Raw genomic sequence first — 16,684 nt, 5'->3', positions numbered from 1 at the left:
GACTACAACTCCCAGGCGGCACCGCGGCGCGGCGGCAGCGAGCACGTCACTCAGGCACCGCCGGCGGCCCCGGGAAGCGGCGCGGGCGGGGGCAGGGGCTGGGGCCAAGCGGGAGGCCGGTGCTGAGGATGGGGGCCGCCCGGCCGCCCCGCGAGTGAGGAGGCTGAGGGGCGCGCCACCCCGTCCTGGGGCGGGCGCCCCCAGAGCCCCGCCAGCCCCGCCCCCCCCGGAGGTTGTGGCCCGGGATGCGGAGCCGGGGGCCGCCGGTGGAGCTGCGCGGGGTGAGAGGCGCGGGGAAGGGGGCTGCCTGCTTCCCTCACCCTCGTCCCCCACCGGCGGACCCCGGCAGGAATTCGGCAGCTGCGCGGCCAGGCCTTCTTAGCGCCCTGACGTTTAGGGGGGACAGGTGAACCCGCTGCCCTTCCCCCACCCCACCCTGCCTGGACAGCTGAATCAAGGGACACGACCCTGCCCTTTTAAAGAGGCTTTTTCTTGCTCCTGTGGAGGGGCCCCCAGCCATGGCCCCCAGGAGTCCCCTAGAATCCGCAGGGACTGCCCCCCATCCTGGCCGCCGGGGCCCGCCCTCTGCATCCCGCGGGCAGCCTGTGTGAAGCGGCCTCCCGCAGCCCCCGGCCCCTCCCCCATGGAGGAGGAGGAGTGGGGGGCGGCCAAGGAGTGGGGTACGACCCCCGCGGGGCCCGTCTGGACCGCAGTGTTCGACTACGAGGCGGCGGGCGACGAGGAGCTGACCCTGCGGAGGGGCGACCGCGTCCAGGTGCTTTCCCAGGACTGTGCCGTGTCGGGCGACGAGGGCTGGTGGACCGGGCAGCTACCCAGCGGTCGTGTGGGCGTCTTCCCCAGCAACTACGTGGCCCTCGGCACCCCCGCCGCGCCCGCCGGCCTCCAGCTGCCCCAGGAGATCCCCTTCCACGAGCTGCAGCTAGAGGAGATCATCGGCGTCGGGGGCTTTGGCAAGGTCTATCGGGCCCTGTGGCGAGGCGAGGAGGTGGCGGTCAAGGCCGCCCGGCTGGACCCTGAACGGGACCCGGCAGTGACAGCAGAGCAGGTGCGCCAGGAGGCCCGACTCTTCGGAGCCCTACAGCACCCCAACATCATTGCCCTCAGGGGCGCCTGCCTCAGCCCCCCACACCTCTGCCTGGTGATGGAGTATGCCAGAGGGGGCGCCCTGAGCAGGGTGCTGGCAGGGCGCCGGGTGCCCCCTCACGTGCTGGTCAACTGGGCTGTGCAGGTGGCCCGGGGCATGAACTACCTACACAATGATGCCCCTGTGCCCATCATCCACCGGGACCTCAAGTCCATCAACAGTAAGTGGTGTCCTCCTCCAAAAACTTGCTTCCACTGAACCTTGTGAGGTCAAGCCTTGGTGGCGGGAGGGGGACACCAGAAAATCTTGGCTGGGGCAAGAGGGGGCAGCAGTATACCTTCAGGGCTGGCTGAGACAGTCCTTGTCCCATTAAGGGAGGAAAAGGAAGCCCAGAAAGGTTGAAGACTACAGTCACAGTAGCTCTATAAACATGTATCCATGAACACTGTGACAGGCCCTATGTTCCCTGCTGAGAACAGGACAGGTACAGGGCCTGCCCTCATGGCCCTTACAGTCCAGCGCTACCATAGTCCACCAGGCAGAGGCAGAAGGAGCCTGGCCCAGAGTCAGGGTTTCTCAGCCTCAGTGCTATGGACGTTTGGCACCGGAGGGTTGCAGAGGGGCTGACCTGGGTGCTGTAAGTTATGGAGTAGCATCCTTGGCCTCTACCCACTAGATGCCATTAGCATTCCCCACCCCCCAGTTAGGAGAACCAAAAATGTTTTCAGACATTGCCAAATGTCTTCCGTAGGGCAAAATAGCCCTCAGTTGAGAACCACTTCCTGGTGTCCTCCTGGGCCTCTGTCCCAGCTAGCCAAGACAAACTGGGAAAGAGGAGGAGGAGGAAGAAAAGGGATGTGGCTTATGTAAAACCTTCCAGGCTGCCTGGCCTATCATAAGACTCTCAAAAGTTGATTGGTTGGTTGACAGAGTATTGGGGCCAGATGGAAGGCAAGGTTCCCCAGAACTTACATCTAGATCAACCAGCTTCTCATGATGTCAGTTAATATTAACTGAGTAGCTATTACGTTGAAGCCCAACAGGGACCAAACAGCCATGGTTTCTGCCCTTATGGCACTCACCATCTAGGGGTTTCATTCATTTCCTGGATATTTCCTGAGCACCTTTTGGGTACCAGACTCTGTCCTGACTGTTAGGACACAGCAGGGAAAGAAAAATCCTACCTTCTGGCTCTCCCATCCTTCCTCTGCCCCATGTCACTCCCTTTCTTGTCTGCGTTGATTTGTTTATTCTGCCGTTTGGTATTTACTGGATCAGATCATATACTAAGAAAGAGAGGTCCGTTGTGAGTGAGGCCAACATGTTCCCTGCCCTCACATAATATCAGAGGGTTTTCTCTTTGCCCTCAACCCTCACGTCTCATCTGTTTCTGATTCATGTCAGTTCTTCATCTTGAAACGTTTGACTCCACCCCACTATTTTTCTGTGAGCCCCTGGAGTAGAGGGGTGGGGTCTTCCACACTTTCCAGGTCTGGCATTCACTCAACAGACAGCTACCATGTGCCCAGGGTGTGACCAGTCCTGCTCCAGGGCCGGAGAATTGAGCAAGACAGACAGACGGCCCCTGTCCTCTTTGACGCTCACGCTCTCACGCTGAAATTCTGGGTAAATGGAGGCAGGACTGCCAACACGCTCCTCTTGAAGCCCAGGGTCCCTTCTCAGTCCTCCCCCACCCCCACACCCCGCCCTGCTGATTCACAGCCTGCAGGTGGGGTGTAAGGACATGCTCCCACGGCCCCAAATTTCTCTGTAGCCAATGCCACTTGGACAAGGGGTCAAGAGGGCCCCCTACTGATTGGACACATGCCTGAGACAGAGGAAACAGGGCCTCCACAGCACAGCTTCCCCCGTTTAGCCTCCCCTGAGGAGCTCCTCATCTGATGTCATTCATTCACTGGTTCATTCAACTAATAATTCTGAAGCAGAATTAAGTGTAGGCACTGTCCTGGGCTCTGGGGATTACAGAAGTGAACAAGATAAGATTACCCCACACACTCACTAATGGAAGTTATATTCTAGTGGGCAGAAATAGATGGTTGATGTTTAAATAGATAGATAACAAAATTTCAGAGTATCAAGGGCTCTGAAGGAAATAAAGCAGATTAAGAATGGGGCAGAGGGAGCTCTTTAGATCAGATGGTCCAGGAAGGCAACATTTGAGCAGAGACCTGAACCCATAGGACCCAGCTTTATGAAGACCCGGGCAGGGCAAAGGTCCTAAGGTGCCTGGAAGAGCAGGAGTTAGGCAGAAGAAGGAGAGGAGGTCGTAAAAGTAAAAGGGCCAGGTCACGTCAATCTTGAGGGGCTCTGGTGAAGACTTTGGATATTTTATTCAATGTAGTAGAAGCCATTAGAGGGTTTCAAGCAGGGGTAACATAATTATATATACATATATAATTATGTTATTCTATATAACGTATATGTAACATGGGCTTCCCTTGTGGCTCAGCTGGTAAAGAATCCACCTGCAATGTGGGAAACCTGGGTTCAGTCCCTGGGTTGAGAAGATCCCCTGGAGAAAGAAATGGCTACCCACTCTAGTATTCTGACCTGGAGAATTCCATGGGCTGTATAGTATATATATATGTATGTTATTATATACTATAATATATATTTATAGTATATTGTATTAATATAGTATATTATAAATTATACTATATAATATATGTATTAACTAACTATATATTATACTAGTATATATATATATATATATATATATATATATATATATAGTGTGTACAGTATATATATATGTAAGTGAATTGAATTAGGCCCAGCATGGGAGAAATAAAGTGTAAGACCATGGAGTGTTCCCTGTGTCACAGGGTCACACCACAAACAGGAGTTGGTGACTTGAGAAGGGAAGACTTCTAGAAGGTAGAGTCACATGCCAGAGCCTCAGTTTGCTTGTCAATAAAATGGGTTGCTTGCTAGTTAATTTGTTTAAAGGGTTTAGCCCTGTACCTGCCATTTAATAGGCTCCTGATAAACACTGGCCATGATTGTTATTGTTTTTAGTAATCACTCTAGGCAGCAAGTAAGTTGGAACCATTCAATATGCTTGGGGGATAGATCAGTCAGTCAGATTTTGTTATAATACTGCTGTGTAACAAACCACCCCCACACACACACCCGGCAAACTTGGTGTCTTAAAACTCAGTGTCCTTTGTTACTGCTCATACATTTGCAGGCCTGCTGGAGGTAAACTGATTTAGCTGGGGCTCATCTTCCTTGGACCAGCAGGCTAGCCAGGGCATGTTGTCGTGGTGATGGCAGAAGGGCAAGAGGGCAAGCAGACATGAGAGGCCGGGGCTTGGAACTGGCACTCTGTCTCTTCTGCCTCATTTTATCAGACCAGTTGAGTCATACAGCCAACCCAAAGTAAAGGATGGGGAGATACGTGCTGCCTCTGTAGTGGAAAGAACTTCAAAGTCACATGGCAAAGAGTGTAACGAATAAAAGAGTAGAACTGGGGCCACGAAGGCCGCACAGCAGGGGACAAAAGGGGAAGGAAAACCATCCCCTCCTGCTCACGTCTGCAGTTGCCACTTCTGGGGTGGTTGGGAATCTGAGACGTAGACCAAGGAGAACCAAGGCCATGGCTATCAACCTTTCACTGAGCTCCTGGGAGCCCAGGTTAGACTCAGGAGGCCAGTTGAACTCAGGAGAAGCCCCCCAACCCTTGATGGGAGGCTAAGGCAGCGATTAGACCCGGGGGAAAGGGTTCATGGGCTTCTGGCCTGGGAAGGAGCTACTGCAGAAGGGGGCGACCCACGGTGACAAGGAGAGAACAAATAGGAGATTCCAGGTGAGGTGGGGGTAGGACACAGGTCTGCAGCCAAGCAGATCCAGGATGACCCCCCTTTCTTTCCACCCTGCAGTCCTCATCCTGGAGGCCATAGAGAACCACAACCTCGCAGACACGGTGCTCAAGATCACGGACTTTGGCCTCGCCCGCGAGTGGCACAAGACCACCAAAATGAGCGCTGCGGGGACGTACGCCTGGATGGCCCCAGAGGTTATCCGTCTCTCCCTCTTCTCCAAAAGCAGTGACGTCTGGAGGTGCTGACGGTGGGGTGGGGGAGGGGGAGGGGAGGCCTCCTGGGAGTGGAGGAGGGAGGAAGGGGGAGAAGGGCAGAGTGGGAGGGACTGGCTGCCACAGCCGCTGGGAGCTGGGATCTGGGTCTGGGGGCCGCCAGCAAGGTCAGACCAGCAGATGAGCACCAAAGCAGGTGCCTGCTCTGCTAGCAGAGGTGGTATAAAGATAGCTGTCAGCACCAAAGACCCTTAAAACACCGTCCATGACACGGCCCCCACTCCTCAGACAGGAAACAGACCTTTATAGGTAACCATCCATTCATTCATTTATCCAGCTGCCCTGGGCTCAGGGGATACAGCAGCACATAAAAACAGGCCCACAGGAATAATACATACATACACGGGCTTCCCTAATGGTTCAGTGGGAAAAGAATCCCTTGCAGTGCAGGAGACACAGAAGACATGGGTTCAATCCCTGGGTCGGGAAGAGCCCCTGGAGGAGGGCGTGGCAACCCACTCCAGTGTTCTTGCCTGGAGAATCCCATGGACTGAGGAGTCTGGCTGGCTGCAGTACAAAGGGTCACAAAGAGTCAGACACGACTGAGCAACTTTCACTTCACTTTCACATACATACATGTGAAGCTGAAAAGGCTGTTTTTAAGTTAAGAAAATTGTAAAATAATTTTTAAAAAATAATAAGTTAACCCACCAGATAAAGGATTAGACAGTATTACAAGCTAAGAAGCTAACTGAAAAGCACTCTGCGGTCTGGTGATGACTTTGAGGAAGGTTTTTATGAGAAATGGCACTCGAGCCCAGTTCTGGATGACGAGAAGGAGCCAGTCATGCAGAGTTTAGGGGAAGAAGCTTCCCAGGCAGGGGGAGCAGCTGCCACAAAGGAAATACTGAGGTGAGAACAGGCATGACGTGTTCCAGAAAAGGACACATGGCTGGAGCAGAGCAGGCAGGGAGGAAAGTCGTGGGAAATGACGGAGGAGAGAGAGAGCCGAGGGCTCTGCAGAGAAGGGAGCGGACTCCAGGTTTATTCCAAGTGCCCTGGAAAACCACTGGAGGCATTTGTGAACGACATGATCTGATGGAGCATCACAAAGGCTCCCTCGGCTGATGGACTTCAGGGGACAGGAGAGGGGGCAGGAGGCCAGTGAGGTGGCTGTTTGTCACCCGCAGGACCTGGTGACAGCAGAAACTCAGCCTTCTCTTGGGAGGAAGCCAAACCCAGGTCAGTCCCCAGCTGAGGCTCCACATGGAACAAGCAGCAAAGTCATGGTCCTGGGGCAGACAGATCAGACAGCAAGTCTCAACTAGAGCAGCACAGCCCTTGGGGGAAAGTTTAGTCTTGCTTCACATAAGGCATTCACTTATGATCCCAAACATTTATAGAAACCATATTTCAGTGACAAAGAACAGAAAACCCAAAATAAAAATAATATGGATGCTTTTGCTCTCATGTAAAAGCCCAGGACTGATATACAATTAGGAATTCAGAATCCTATTTTAGGGTTTTTAATGGGAGTGTCATTCACATTGGGCAATGAAAACATCCCCACAGGTTTCCAGAGATGTAGAAGAGGTAGAGGGATTGAGGTCTGGCCACCTGCACTTACAGTCCACTGTTATCTTCCTCCACCTTGTATGGCCTCCATTCCCAAGGCTACTTCATGGTCCAGGATGGCTGCTTGAGCTCCAGCTTTTATTGTCTCCAACCAGTAGGAAGGAGAAAAGAGGAAAGGGGACCCCATCCCTTTAAGGAGACTTTTTGGAAATTAGTTGCACACTGCTGCTACTGCTAAGTCACTTCAGTCGTGTCCGACTCTGTGCAACCCCATAGACGGCAGCCCACCAGGTTCCCCCTTCCCTGGGATTCTCCAGGCAATAACACTGGAGTGGGTTGCCATTTCCTTCTCCAATGCATGAAACTGAAAAGTCAAAGTGAAGTTGCTCAGTCATGTCCGACTCTTCGAGACCCCATGGACTGCAGTCTACCAGGCTCCTCCGCCCATGGGATTTTCCAGGCAAGAGTACTGGAGTGGGGTGCCATTGCCTTCTCTGAGTTGCACACTACACACTTCCCTATCCCACTGGCCAGAACCCGTGCCATATGGGCATACTTTGATGCAAAGGAGGATGGAAAATTATTTCAGGCAGCATTCCTCCAGCTCAAATTTACCAGAGCTGTCACTGAGAAAGGAGAGGCTGTGAGCTGCATGAGGGCAGGGGCTGTGTCTATCTTATTCCAGTACCCAGAACAGTGCCTAGCACACAGCAGACATTTAATAAGTGTATGATGAATGAACGCATGCCTGGATATGGGGGAGCATGGGGATCTACTCTGTGTTAGGCATTACATAAAACACCGATGAGGAGCCAGAAGGAGCACGGTTTACTGGAGAAGATGAACTTGCAGGTGACAGTAATAGTGACGCGTGCTCTGGAATGTGTAGCCACCAAGGCAGCTGCTGTGGGCTTCAGGTGGGCCCGAGTGCAGTGTGGCTCTACCACTTACAAGCTGTGTGACCTTAGGCAAACAACTTAACCTCTCTGAGCCTGCACCCACTCACTGGATAAAATAGGGGTCCTACCCAGTGCCTTCTGCCTTACAGGACTCGAGTAATGCTGGCCTGGAGTGAGTGTTCTGTAAATGTTAAATAGTGTTAACTTGTATTTAGAGGTAAGTGCAGAGGGTTCAATGGCAATGTAATGAAGGGGCCTCCGACCCAGATTTGGAGGCTGTGGAATCAAGGAAGCCTTCCTGGTTAGAGAGGGCACCTGAGTTGTGACTTAAAGGACAGTTAGGCAAAGGGGAAGGGTGTTCTCAACCAAGGGAACAACGTGTGCAAAGGCCAGAGTTTAGGAAAAACAGGATTTGTTCAACTATTTAGCAGGGCTGTGAGATGCAGCTGGGGTTCATACAGGGGCCGAGTGTTTAGAGGGGGAAGCTGCAGGGTCAGCAAGATCAGGGTGGATTTGCCCAGTGGGCACAAGGAACCCACCGAAGGTTTTTCAGGCAGGGGAGAGGAAAGAGGGACAGAGCAAAGGAGAGACACCAGAGGACCAACCCCACCATATCTGTTTGAGATCAGGCTGTGGAGGTCAAAGCCAGTTGTGGCCTCACTGGCTGGGGCTGGATGCTGGGGGGAGGGAGGCTCACCACGGGACTGGAGGCAGGGCTGGGGTGTGGGTGAGGATGAGGGTGGGCTCTGGCATCACCCCTCCCTCTCCCCCACCTGCAGCTTCGGGGTACTGCTCTGGGAGCTGCTGACGGGTGAGGTCCCCTACCGTGAAATCGACGCCTTGGCCGTGGCATATGGCGTGGCTATGAACAAGCTGACTCTGCCCATTCCCTCCACATGCCCCGAGCCCTTTGCCCGCCTACTAGAGGGTGAGCCAGGGCCCCATGGAGAGGGTAGGCTCAGCTTGGGGTGGCAAGGAGCCCTCAGGCCCAGACACCCATCCACCCCTTCACACCCATACATTCCACTGGGCCCAGGAGTGAGGGAGAAGGGGCTGGAACCATGGGACCATGATCAGTCTCCAGACCTCCATGGCCTCCAGACCTTTGTTCTGGCCAGGCAAGCCCACAGTGCTTGAGGGCAGTCTATTAGGATTCACTGGCCCTGGGATTCCTCCCTTACCCTTGATCCTACTACCAGTCAGGGAACAGGTCCCTGAGTTTCTCTCCCCAGAGTTTCACCAAGTGAAACGCTGCCAAGAACGTGGCTTTGAATTCCTTCCCTCGGGCTCCATGGGAGCTATTTGTCCACAGTCCCGTAAAGTCCTGCCTCCACTGAGCAGGCTGATGCCCCCAGAGCATGGCCATTGACATCTCCACTCCCACTGCTGTCCTCCCCACCCCAACCCCAGAATGCTGGGACCCAGACCCCCACGGGCGGCCAGATTTTGGCAGCATCTTGAAGCAACTTGAAGTCATCGAACAGTCAGCCCTGTTCCAGATGCCGTTGGAGTCTTTTCACTCGCTGCAGGAAGACTGGAAGCTGGAGATTCAGCACATGTTCGATGACCTCCGGACCAAGGAGAAGGTGAAGGCAGGGGTGAGGTGGGAGGGATGGAGCAAGATCCCTGAGTTCTGATACCATGGATGGGGCAGAGTCCCTTCCCCTGAGCCCGGGGGTCTTCGGGTCCCATGCAGGGTGAGGGAGCCTTTTTCGCATGTTAAGCATAGAGCCTCCTGTTGGCAGATTGATAAGAAAAAGACACCCTACCCTGAAGTATTTACAGGTGACAGTGCATGAGGTCTAGAAATTGGCTTTAAAACCCCACAGCAAAAGTGAGAGGGAGAGAGGAGCAGGAAGGTGATGCGTGAAAAAAGATTTGTAACTGTCGAAGTTGGATGGATGGTGGGTGCATCGGATGCACTGATGCTTTTGTGGATGATTTCCAAATTGAAAACTTCAAAAATTAAAAATCAAAGAGAAAGAGAAAAAAAGAAAGAAAGAAAAGCCAGCCCTTTCTTTGGGCCAACACAGCCTCCTGCCCTGGCCCCCAACCTGGTTAGTGAAGAGTAAGTTGGATTGTGCCCCCAGTTTGTCCCACAGCAGGATGGCCTGTGCGGGACACCAACCAAGCCCAGCAGCCCCAGGACCATCCCCGGGGGCAGGGTAGCTCCGGCCCTTTCCCCAAGCCGCCCATCTCCTCCCCAGGAGCTCCGGAGCCGCGAAGAGGAGCTGCTGCGGGCGGCTCAGGAGCAGCGCTTCCAGGAGGAGCAGCTGCGGCGGCGCGAGCAGGAGCTGGCCGAGCGCGAGATGGACATCGTGGAGCGGGAGCTGCACCTGCTCATGTGCCAGCTGAGCCAGGAGAAGCCCCGGGTCCGCAAACGCAAGGGCAACTTCAAGCGCAGCCGCCTGCTAAAGCTGCGGGAAGGCGGCAGCCACATCAGCCTGCCCTCCGGTACCCGGCCACGCCCCTTCAGCAGCCCCGAGAGGCCGCTGGGAGCAGCGCTAACCCAGGGGTCATCTCTTCCTTTTATTTCTTTACTTTTCAAGCCTTTTATTATTATTATTATTACTAAATATATCACAACTACAGAAAATGACCCCCAAAAAACTGTATAGCTTAATGCATTAATAGAGTCTCCCAGGAGAGCAGAGAGACCCTACAGCCACCCCAGATGCCTGCACAGGCCCCCTCCAAACAATCCCCCTGCCATTCCCTAAGAGTAAACGCCTGCCTTGACTTTCAGGGCCGTCACTTCCTTACTTTTCCTCATAGTTTTGTCTCCCAGCTATTTGTTTAATATCTTTTTAAATCTTCTTCTCTGTCCTCCTTGCCTCATTTGTCCCAGAGCATTTCCCATAGTCTGGATTTTGCTGCTTGCAGCTCCCTGGTATCTCTTAACATGTCCCTCTGTCCCCTGAATTTCCTGTTAATTGGTATTAGGTTAAACCATGTGAAATTGCTGGTGTTCAGCCATTTTTGACCTACAGAAACAGAAGTTTCACATGGCTCAACCTAAGAGTTGGATCTCAAGGCTTAATCAGTTTTAATTTCAGGTTTGATTTTTTTTTGGGGGGGGAGACTGCTTTCTAGGTAACGTCAGAAGGCACTTCATGCTGATATTCTCTCTCTGTTACAAGAGATGTTACAAGCCCTATAGCAGTGCCTAGAATAACACCAGCCAACAGAAATAATGCAGGCTGTGTGTGTCATTTTACATTTTCTAGTAGCCATATGGAAAAAAGGCGGGGGGAAACAGGTGAAATTAACTTTAATAGTGTATTTTGTTTAGCCCAATATTCACATGTAGTCATTACAAGAAAATTTTAAAATAAGACATTTTACCTTTTTTTCCCACACTAAATCTTTGAAATCCAGCATGCATCTTATGGGCTTCCCAGGTGGCACCGAAAGTGAAAGTTGCTCAGTCGTGTCCAACTCTTTGCGACCCCATGGACTATACAGTCCATAGAATTTTCCAGGCCAGAATACTGCAGTGGATAGCCTTTCCCTTCTCCAGGGGATCTTCCCAACCCAGGGATCAAACCCAGGTCTTCCACATTGCAGGTGGATTCTTCACCAGCTCAGCCACCAGGGAAGCCAGGTGGCACCAGTTATGAAAAACTCACTTGCCTGCCAATGCAGGAGATGTAAGAGGTTCCGGTTCGATCCCTGGGTTGGGAAAATCCCCTGGAGGAGGGCATGGCAACCCCCTCCAGTATTCTTCCCTGGAGAATCCCTGTGAACAGAGGAGCTTGGTGTGCTACAGTCCATGGGGTCTCAGAGTCAGATACGACTGAAGCGACTTCACTCAGGCATTCTTATGCCTGAGTTCATTTTATATTCTTGTGCATCTCAATCTGGGCTCTAAATTTTCCTCAAAATTTCTTGACCTATATTTAGGTTTCATAAAATGTACAGTTGAAAGAGCAGATTCACATACCAAAGTTGTTCCAAACATACTTAAATGTTTCCAATGACTGAACTGAGTATCTGTTTTTAAAAGTAAATTTAAATTACTTACAACTAAATAACTAAAGGTAACACTCTCCAGTTCCTCGGTTGCACAAGCCACATTTCAAGTGCTTACTTTCCATGTGTGGCTAATGGCTGCCATATTGGACACTCAAGCCTAGATCCTCAGGGCAGCGGCTCTCAAACCTGAGTGAGCAGCAGAGGTAACTTGGGTACTGTTACACAGCAGTTGGATTGCTGCACCTCACCCCCACAGTTCCTGATTCAGGGAGGGCAGCAAGAATCTCCATTTCCAAGAGGTTTCCACTTGACATCGATGCTGCTGGTCTGGGAACACACTTTGAGAACCACCACATTAAGGAATGTGAAATGGTGGCATTCCTTCTATCTTCCTTCAAAGGGAACTTTTCTTTGGCTACTCATGGAACCCTGTGCTTAGGAAAGTCTCTTTCTTTTTGCAGGTTTTGAACATAAGATCACAGTCCAGGCCTCTCCAACCCTGGACAAGCGGAAAGGCTCAGATGGGGCCAGCCCACCCGCAAGCCCCAGCATCATTCCCCGGCTGAGGGCCATTCGCTGTGAGTATCTCCCAAGGCCCTGACCAGTCAGTGAACAGATTTCCCTGAGCACATACCTGGCACCAAGCCAGAGCAACATCAGGGTTGCAGGCGGGTAGGACCCCCCTCCCTCATTCTCATTGGGGGAAACGGACAACAAGTAAACAGACTGGTGAACAGGATAATTTCCTGTAGTGATATGCACCCTCAAGGAAGTCAGGGGAGGGACTAAAACAGAAGAGCTGCTATTTTTAAATCACAAAGAAAGCCTGTCAGAGAAGCTGAGGTTTAAGTAGGGACCTGCATGGTCAGGAGGGGTAACATATGCAGAGATCTGAAGGAACAGTGTCCCTGGCAGAGGGAACAGCAAAGGCGGAAGCCCAGAGGCAGGAACAAGTATGCTGATTATCAGCTGGGAAGGCCAACTTGGATGAAGTAGAAAGAATGGGAGGGAGAGCAGTGAGTTTATGGTCAAGGGTTCAGCAGGAGAGGATTGCCCTGGGCCTTAAGAGTGGGGATAAGGAATCTGGATTTTATCTAAAATCTGAGGGGGAGCTTCTGGAGGGCTGTGAGCAAGGCAGTGATGGAGGAAACTTGACCTTTTCCCTCTGACTGTCGTGAGGAGTAGGGATTGTAGGCGGGCAGGAGTCAAGATGGGAGACAGGTGAGACGAGGGTGCTGGGCCAGGGCAGGGACCTTGAATGGGGCAGATGGCCTGTCAGCTGCATGGCAGAGGTACAGAGTTCACTGAGGAGGTGAAGGATTCCCGGTCAGCTTCCCCACTCCATTCTGCTCCATCGTTCACCCCTGGCCTTGCCCCACACACCACCCCTGACACACACTGCTGTTTGGGCACCTGCTTTGTACCCAGAGGTCATTCTCCTGGGCAGACACAGAGACAAATAATGACCAAACCATGGTGGTCAGGATGTTCAACGTGTGATGGGAACAGAGGAGAGAGAGCAGTCGACTCTGCAGGGGACAGGCTGTTCCGGAACACTCCACAGGGACTTGGCATCTGCTCCTCCCTCTGCCTTGTGTCCCCCTGACTCCCTCCCTCACCTCCTTCAAGTCTCTGCTCAGATCTCTCCTTCTCACACACCAGACCATCCCTAACTCCCCCAACCCCCCTACCAGCTTTCCATGCCCCACACTGCTGACCACCTTCTAGCCCCCGACTCGGGACAACCTAGGGTGACTCCTGTTGATCATCTGTCCTCAGCCTCTAAAATGTAAACTCTTCCAGGGCCAGGGCAGAGTGTCTGGTCTGCTCGTACCACTGCTGTCTTCTCAGCATCTCCCACAGGGCTTGGCACGTAGACGGTGCTAGTGAACATTTGGGAATTAAGGGATGGCTGAAGAGTTAACTGGTGAGGGGTGACAGGTGATGACACTGAGGAAGCCAGGACATCATCCCGACATCTGGGGGGAGCTATATGAGGATGGCTAGCAGGGACGTTCCGGTCATGATTGGAGTCAGAATCCCAGCTCCCTTGGGCTTCCAGGTGGAGGGTGAGACCAAGGCGGGGAGAGTAAGGCTGGAGATCAACTGGGACAGGTTGAGACCCAGTGACCAAGGGGCTTCTCTGGGCCAGTGACCCCCGTGGATGGTGGTGGCTGTAGCACCAGCTGCAGCAGCAGTGGTGGCGGTGGGACGTGGGGCCGCAGCAGCGCCCCCCCGAAGAAGGAAGAGCTGGTCGGGGGCAAGAAGAAGGGCCGGACCTGGGGGCCCAGCTCCACGCTGCAGAAGGAACGGGCTGGTGGAGAGGAGAGGTACTGGCCGCATGGAGCCACCCCCGCCCCCCGTCCCCCGCCCCGTGCCTCTCTCCTAGGCCCTTGGCAGCCAGGAGGCCTATGACTGCCCCCCCTAATCTTTGGTGCCCCCTGCAGGCTGAAAGCCCTGGGAGAAGGAAGCAAACAGTGGTCATCAAGTGCCCCCAACCTGGGCAAATCCCCCAAACACACACCCATCGCCCCGGGCTTTGCCAGCCTCAATGAAATGGGTAAGAGGGTGAGGGTGCCTTTAAAAGGGAGGGAGAGGGACATTCCCTGGCAAAGGGGAACATAACCCAAGACCTAGGGGTGACCATTCTCCAGGGTTGCACAGAGGGAGCCGGATTTCACTGGCCAAAGGGTAGGACGCATTCCTGGAATGGGAGATAGCTGGTCCCTGGGTGGTGGGGGTCATTCCCAAGGGGAGGGGTGTTGGGAGGAGAAATGCTCAAGAACCACGCTTAGTGGGACTTGCTGATCTTGGTGGGGTCACTGGGGGCAACCCCTTGCCTCCAAGTACCGGGGTGGGGGGATGGGCCGAAGGGCCCCGGGCCCAGAGTTAAGTGAGTCCGAGGCCAGTGACGGCCCTCTCCGGTTGCAGAGGAGTTTGCGGAGGCGGACGAAGGCAACAGCGTGCCCCCGTCCCCCTACACCACCCCGTCCTACCTCACGGTGCCGCTGCCCGCCGAGCCCTCCCCGGGGGCCCGGGCGCCATGGGAGCCGAGTCCGCCCGCGCCGCCCGCGCGGCTCGGGCACGGCTCCCGGCGGCGCTGCGAGCTCGCGCTGCTGGGCTGCGCCACGCTGCTGGGCGCCGTGGGCCTGGGCGCCGACGTGGCCGAGGCGCGCGTGGCGGAAGGCGAGGAGCAGCGGCGCTGGCTCGACGGCCTTTTCTTCCCCCGCGGCGGCCGCTTCCCGCGGGGCCTGAGCCCGACCGGGCGCTCTCCCGGCCGCCGCGACGACGCGGCCCCCGGCCCGGGCCTGGCGCCCTCCGCCACCCTCGTGTCACTGTCGTCGGTGTCCGACTGCAACTCCACGCGTTCGCTCCTGCGCTCCGACAGTGACGAGGCCGCGCCGGCCGCGCCCTCCCCGCCACCCTCCCCACCCCCGCCCCAGCCCAGCACCAACCCCCTGGTGGACTTGGAGCTGGAGAGCTTCAAGAAGGACCCCCGGCAGTCGCTCACGCCCACCCACGTCACGGCTGCGCGCGCTGTGAGCCGCGGGCACCGGCGGACGCCGTCGGATGGGGCGCTGGGGCAGCGAGGGGCGCCGGAGCCCACGGGCCCCGGCCCTGGTGAGTGACGCTCCACGCGCTCAGAAAAGGGCCCATCTCCCTTGCCCCCGCCAAAGCTCTATGTCCCAGCCCAGCAGGGACCCGCTGGACGCGGAGTCCTCTTGCTTGGCGTGGGGAGAGTGTCCCCATGGTCCCCACTGCTTCAAGAGGCTTTGTGGATCCCTGGGTAACTGAGACGCAGGAGGAAGCAGGGGTGGCAACTCTAATGACTACAGGGGCCAGGCAGGTGACATTAATGGGAATGATTACTAGCGCTAACACGTGTTAGGTACCCATTCTCTATAGTTTAACAGGACAAAGATGATTAGAACAGAAAAGAACTAAGGCACTGTGCTACCTGTTCTACCATTACTGTATTTAATCCTGGCCTATGTAGTGAGGTGCTGAAATCCCCATTCACAGACAGCAACATGCCTAAGGTGTCTGGGTCTTGGTGAGCCTGCCCAGGGTTGGAGAGGCAGGAGGGATGAGGCTTTGTCTGGAGTACTAGCAAGGAGATGGGCTCTGAGAGATAAAGGGCTGCCCAGAGTCGCATCCAGACGAGTGAGCAGTTAGGGGTGGGGGCGGGTGGGGGTGGCAAGGTAAAGGTCCAAACTCTGCTGGACAGCGGGCCCAACAAAATCAGATTTTTTTGTCAAGAGAAGTCCAATTCCAATCTTCATGTAAATACTCCTGCTTTTTAAACACCACCCTCTGGCCCACCCCACTCACTTCCTCTGATCCTCTCTTACCAGGCCCTCGAGATCCCCTGGACTTCCCCCGCCTGCCCGACCCCCAGGCCCTGTTCCCCACCCGCCGTCGGCCCCCCGAGTTCCCGGGCCGCCCCACCACCCTGACCTTCGCCCCAAGGCCCCGGCCAGCCGCCAGCCGTCCCCGCCTGGACCCCTGGAAACTGGTCTCCTTCGGCCAGACTCTCAGCATCTCACCTCCCAGCAGGCCGGACACTCCGGAGAGCCCAGGGCTCCCCAGCATGCAGCCCACGCTGCTCGACATGGACATGGAGGGGCAAAGCCAGGACAGCACAGTGCCCCTGTGCGGGGCCCACGGTTCCCGCTGAGGCCTACCCGCAGCCGCCCACCTGGGCGGCCCTGAATGTAGCGCCCCAGGCCCCGCCCCAGCCCACCGTGCCACACGGCAGGGGAGGCCCTGGGCAGGATACTCACTATTTATTGGGGAAGGGGGGAGGGAGGGCACTTAATTTATTCCTTTGTACCCCAGGGGTGGGGCCCTGTGCCTGCCCTGCTGTAGGGGGAGGGTGGGCAGGGGTACTCAGGGACAGGGCGTCATAGGGGATTCGGCACAGAATGCAGCATTAAAGGTAACCCCTGCCCCCTACCGCGTTTGGCTGTGTGTCTTTCCCTGGCCTAGGCCCAGGTCCTAGATCATCCCCAGTGGCGCAGCACTCCCCATGCTCAGTCCCGGGCCTCTCTGGATTTCTGAGTCCAGGGGATG

The 16,684-nt window shown here is 54.9% G+C and overlaps 1 protein-coding gene across 2 annotated transcripts; it reads left to right on the top strand.

Annotated features, from left to right (window-relative positions):
- Positions 1-88: 88 nt before the first annotated feature.
- Positions 89-16,568, top strand: MAP3K10 (mitogen-activated protein kinase kinase kinase 10). 2 transcript variants are annotated; one of them, XM_040252691.1, is made up of 10 exons: positions 89-1,325; positions 5,008-5,188; positions 8,416-8,564; positions 9,047-9,222; positions 9,844-10,090; positions 12,073-12,189; positions 13,764-13,941; positions 14,059-14,171; positions 14,543-15,232; positions 15,967-16,568. In XM_040252691.1, exons 1-10 carry the CDS (start codon positions 644-646, stop codon positions 16,287-16,289), a joined length of 2,856 nt encoding a protein of 951 aa, XP_040108625.1. In that variant the 5' UTR covers positions 89-643; the 3' UTR covers positions 16,290-16,568. The 2 variants fall into 2 exon arrangements, with proteins under 2 accessions (XP_040108625.1, XP_040108624.1); XM_040252690.1 differs by lacking the exon at positions 15,967-16,568 and adding an exon at positions 14,266-14,302 and having other exon boundaries at positions 14,543-15,045.
- Positions 16,569-16,684: the final 116 nt, after the last annotated feature.

This window comes from Oryx dammah, unplaced genomic scaffold (assembly GCF_014754425.2).
Source record: "Oryx dammah isolate SB20612 unplaced genomic scaffold, SCBI_Odam_1.1 HiC_scaffold_13, whole genome shotgun sequence".
NCBI lineage: Eukaryota > Metazoa > Chordata > Mammalia > Artiodactyla > Bovidae > Oryx > Oryx dammah.
The sequence above is the reverse complement of the archived record's forward strand: the minus strand, read 5'-3'. Positions and strand labels throughout refer to the sequence as shown.